This window comes from Pterocles gutturalis, unplaced genomic scaffold, assembly GCF_000699245.1.
Source record: "Pterocles gutturalis isolate BGI_N339 unplaced genomic scaffold, ASM69924v1 scaffold45852, whole genome shotgun sequence".
In the NCBI taxonomy this organism is placed as follows: domain Eukaryota; kingdom Metazoa; phylum Chordata; class Aves; order Pterocliformes; family Pteroclidae; genus Pterocles; species Pterocles gutturalis.
Window position 1 is genome coordinate 1 of NW_010114510.1, and position 4,913 is coordinate 4,913.

Consider the following 4,913-nt stretch of genomic DNA (forward strand, 5'->3'; position numbering starts at 1 on the left):
CCGAGCTGAGTCCCGTTAGGGCCGCTTCCCGCGGTCACGTTGCTTTCAGCGTGTGTACCGGCCCGAGCAGCTGCGGGATCGCGAGGGGAGGCTCTGCTCCTTTTCCTTTGGTAAACAAATCCTTTCTGTCTTCCCTGCCCAGGCCAGCACGATGGTGGCGGTTGGCCTGACCATAGCGGCAGCTGGATTTGCAGGTTGGTAGATGAGGGGAGGCCACTGAACACCCCGTTGTCCTTGCCTGCTGCAGCACTGGTGACTTTGCAGGTGGTTTACAGCTGATACAGGACAGTGTTTGGGACAGGCTGCGTAGGGAAACATGTCTGTAATTAAACAAAAGATCCAAGTTCTTCTCTATGTCCCCAAAAAGTTAATTCCATGTTTTAATCCCCAAGTTACCAGTTGTACTGAATTGCTGAATCTGTATCCAACTTTATGCTTTCCTTGTTCAATGCCGATTTCTTTAAGGTCGCTATGCATTAAAAGCTATGAAGCAAATGGAGCCACAAGTAAAACAAGCACTTCAGAATCTACCAAAATCTGTAAGTTTCTGTTTTATCAGTAGCATCTTTTTATTTAAAAGTTTGCTTGGTGAAATAACTACAAACTCTTGTCTCTCTATAGCATTACTATATTTTCTTGAATACTGACTGTAATTTTGTCAGCAATAACAATTAACCTCAGCAGTTCTGATGCTGGTTGACTAATGGAGAAGTTGTTTCGACAAGTTTAAGTGCTTGTTTAAATAATGATACGCCAACTGAATTTCTTACTACAAGTGCAAAAGAAGCTTTGCAATATTCTTTAAAAGCTCAGCAGCTACTGAAGCAATGAGTTGTCTTAACCAGTAAAGTTAAACATAAAAATCAGTGTTTTTTTAAACTAGCACATTTTCTCTTTCAGACTTTCAGTGGTTATTACAGAGGCGGATTTGAACCCAAAATGACTAAACGAGAAGCTGCTTTAATACTAGGAGTAAGGTAAAAGGAAATTTATTAGAAATTAAAGGTAAAAAGGCGGCTATGGTGTTAGCTAATTGCTGGCCTGGTTTGAAAAGGACATAATTCTCAGTGCTTAAGACCGTCCTACGCCCATCTTCCCCTGCAAATGTCAGTGCCAAGTGAGGAAATATGAAGCGGCCTTTCAGGATTTTCTCTACTTATTTGGGATTCTGTCCTGCATGTTAGCTTGCTTAAAGCTAACTCCAGCTGGACTTCCATACATCTGCAAATCCCTAGCACCCTGAAAAGCCATGTACAGATCCTGGTCAATGCGCCATTTTCAAGAAGCCTTGAGGTTTGCTTGGTATGGGGAACACGGTTGTGCTGCTTGCTCATGGTTCCTGTCACTGCTGCTGAATTTGAGATAAATGGAGTGGGAAGGTGCTGCAAACCCTCCTCTTCCATGTGCAGTAAATTCATCCTGGATACGATGGTATGGTAACTATCCCTGCCAGAACTTAAAGAGACTTAAGACCAAATGCACAAATTTATCTAATAAGAAACATTCCTGTTTGAAGGCAACTACCAACTGTGAAGTTCATATACAAAGTTTGTTGTTTGGGTTTTTTTTTCAGTAAATCTAGAGCAAATTTAATTTTTTTCCTCCAGCCTTTAGGAAGTTGTCCCAATAAAAATGTCACAATATAGTTCTGTTTGTTTTCAATGGTGTGAATGTCCCTCACCACATTAGGCTGCTATAGCATGTCTTCTTCAGCATACAGTATTTTGGAAAAAAAAACCTTATAAACCCCTCTCCAGGACTCACATACTACACATCAGTAACAGGAAAAGAAAAACATACCTATAAGCAAAAGAGTTTATGGATAAGACAGAGAGCTTGCTTGTTCTAAGACATCTTTTGAAGATCTGGGGGATTTTATGAGGTTCCCTTAGGTCAGTTTTTCTCTCTTTTAAAGCCCTACAGCCAACAGAAGTAAAATTCGAGAGGCTCATAGACGGATCATGCTTCTGAATCATCCAGATAAAGGTAAGTGAATGAAGTCACATTGGTAATTAATGTGTTTTTAACATGGATTAGTAGAACTATGTAGGGAATAAGTGACTGACATGGCTACCTCAGCTACTTAAAAAAAAAACCAACCCAGAAAACTCTTGAGTGAAAACAAATTTTAGGGTCTGTTAATCCTTATGGTTTTGGAGCACATTTTTGTGTTTGAATGCTCTAAAGCAAGCAGGCAGATTCAGCAGGTGAGCTTGTTAGTTGCTCTACTTCTGTGCATATCCAATTAAAATAGGATTTGTTAAAATGAGACTTGAAAATTGCCTTAATTCTAGATGAAGGACCAGAGTATATTTGTGCGCTTTCTGTACCATGAGTTTGAGTTCATTTGAATGCATTGGGAGTCCACCGTAAATGGCAGGTGTTGAGCCTTCTGCACCTGTTGAAGACACTGAACTATGAAATATTTGTTCGTGGCATGCTGAAGGCTCAGAATCTAGTTATGCTTAAAGTTAATAACTTGAGGCATCTACACCTGTTCTAAACTCTGCTTACTTGGGAGAGACAGAATCATGTGCGAGTACTTGGCATTTAACTTTTAAATCCTCACTTAAAAGGGAAAATGGTTTCCTTTAAAGTGACTGTTGAACTTCATTGCTTTACTTTTGTGCACCAAAAGCCAAACTAAGCCTTGGGATATGCCTTTCAGAGAGAATTAGCTAGCGGAAGTTAACTTCAAAATTAACTGTATTGAATATGTGCAGGACCTAGAAGATGGCTAGGAGCATTTCACGTTTTACATAACCTAAATAAGTTAAATTAAGCTTCAAGTAAATAGAGTAATTCTAGTAGTAGGAGACTGTATCCATGCTACAGATATGTGTTACAGATCTTTGCACCTCATGGTCAGTTACAATCACAGTGTATTTGCATTGTGTTTCAGTATCTTAAGTCATCTGTATGTCATGTTTCACAACTGAACTAGTCCCTTGGTAAAGCAGCAGCTCCTATGCTGGCCTTGAACTCGGGGGGCGGGGGGGGAAGGTTTAGCTGCAGACTTGTTAGTTTAATGCTGTTCTATTCACAAAAACTTTATGTGAAGTAGTTAGTAACCAAGTCATTTATGACTGATAAAACTGGAGAAACAAGCAGTCAGGTAAAAGCAACCTAACAGGAATGAGCTCTCTGCACATTTAGCTCCTGCAGTGCCTCTGTGTAAACTCACAGGGCATCAGTCATCATGCAGTTTGTTCTTTAACTTCAGTAACTTTCAGACCATACTGCCAGGCTTTTTCCTGTGTACCATGGCATTATAACACAGAAAAATTTTTTTCATCTGATGTGACACGAGGTTATCTTTCTTCTAGGTGGTTCTCCGTATGTAGCAGCCAAAATCAATGAAGCTAAAGATTTACTGGAAGACCAAGCTAAAAAATGAATGAGAGAAACTCTGAGGGTTTGTCCATGCAAATGATTACTTTTGATAAATGGCTTAGTTATAATGTCAGTATTTGACTTAATATCAATGAAGCTGGGAATACAAATACAGGGATGTATTCCCTCCCCACTCACTTCTTAAGTCACTTCTTGGGGAAACAGGCAAGTGAGGCTTAAAGTTTTTTTCATAGCTGTTCTTTATTAAGCAGCAAAATCTGCCACTGGGAAATATTTTCAGTGTTAAGAGTAATAACTTGGTTTGGCCGATGCATGTTACCAGATTCAGGTGGACTTAACGTGCTGTTGCCTCATTTTTTAAAAACTAGCTGTGCTTGAAGTTCATGCTGCTGTTTTTCCGTGTGCCAAAGTCAGCATGATGAACAAATAGGGGGAGGGGGTGGAAAAAAAATCAAGAGGATTTATTTGATGGGAAGAATTGGGACGGATGCGTGGTTGTCTCTGACTGAGGAAATAAAGTAAGGAAACAATGTACTCGCTTGTCTGCCTTGTGGAAAAACAAGGTTGGTTGAACTTCCTAGGTCTTAGTGATGGATCTGTGATGTCCTGGATTTTTTAGTAACTTCCAGTTTTAAGGGATTTTATAGCATTTAATAAATTCCAAATTTGTAATGTAAGTACTGTAGTTTTATACCTTATCTTACACTACAAAGTTAGAATTCACACAATAAGGTTTGCGTTAATAGAAATTAGGAAACAGGAACTCTTTACATAAGCCATTGAAGATACCGGAATGGGATTTATCATGCTGCACGAAGCCTAATGTACACCACATGTTTTTGTAAGTATGTGCATTAGGGCTCAAGAGTTCTGTCATACTCAGAGAAGTGTGAGTCTGTCTGCAGCTACAGGAAAACTGCAGTACAGCCTCGGTAAGAGTTGACATCCATCTGTTCATAAATATGATGGATTTCAGAGCTTCCATTTTTCCAGAATTAACAAGCCTCTACTTGAGAGAGCATAGAGTAAGTAATCTTGCATCCTGTGCGTGAACGTTGGCTGCTACGTTGCTGCATTTCTGTAGACTGTAGCAGGAGTGACAGGGGGGCACAGTACTTGTTTTTGTCCTTACTCACTTTGATGAAATCAGGTAAGAATTTTTTTCTTTCAAGTCAGCACAACTTCAGCACTACTCATTTGCTCCAATTTCTTACATCTCCTTCCTACCCAGATGGTTTTCCACACCTGTGTCTCCTGCTTCATTGCTCCTGTGCCTGAAAAGACTTCTAACTCCTCAATCAAAAACTACATCTGTATTAACACCTATATATGTTAGTCAGGTTAGGTGATTCTCCAACATAAGAAGTCTGGTTTTAGACTTAACTGATGTTTTACATCATCACCTTAAAGAACGAAAGATTAGCATGTTAGAAAACTCTTACTAAAAAGAGTAAAGAGGTTCAAGCTGCTTTGCAAGTAAGTTTCAATTGTTAGTGTTAACAGCTTGAAAACCTTCAAGTCAATAGTAATTTAAATTTCTGATAGAAACAGTCAACAGA

The 4,913-nt window shown here is 39.4% G+C and overlaps 1 protein-coding gene across 1 annotated transcript; it reads left to right on the top strand.

Annotated features, from left to right (window-relative positions):
- Window positions 1–151: 151 nt before the first annotated feature.
- On the top strand, window positions 152–3,397 carry DNAJC19 (DnaJ (Hsp40) homolog, subfamily C, member 19). Its single transcript, XM_010074836.1, has 5 exons — window positions 152–194; window positions 466–539; window positions 901–977; window positions 1,916–1,986; window positions 3,327–3,397. The coding sequence occupies exons 1-5, from the start codon at window positions 152–154 to the stop codon at window positions 3,395–3,397; spliced, it is 336 nt and encodes a 111-aa protein (XP_010073138.1).
- The last annotated feature ends 1,516 nt before the right edge of the window (window positions 3,398–4,913 follow it).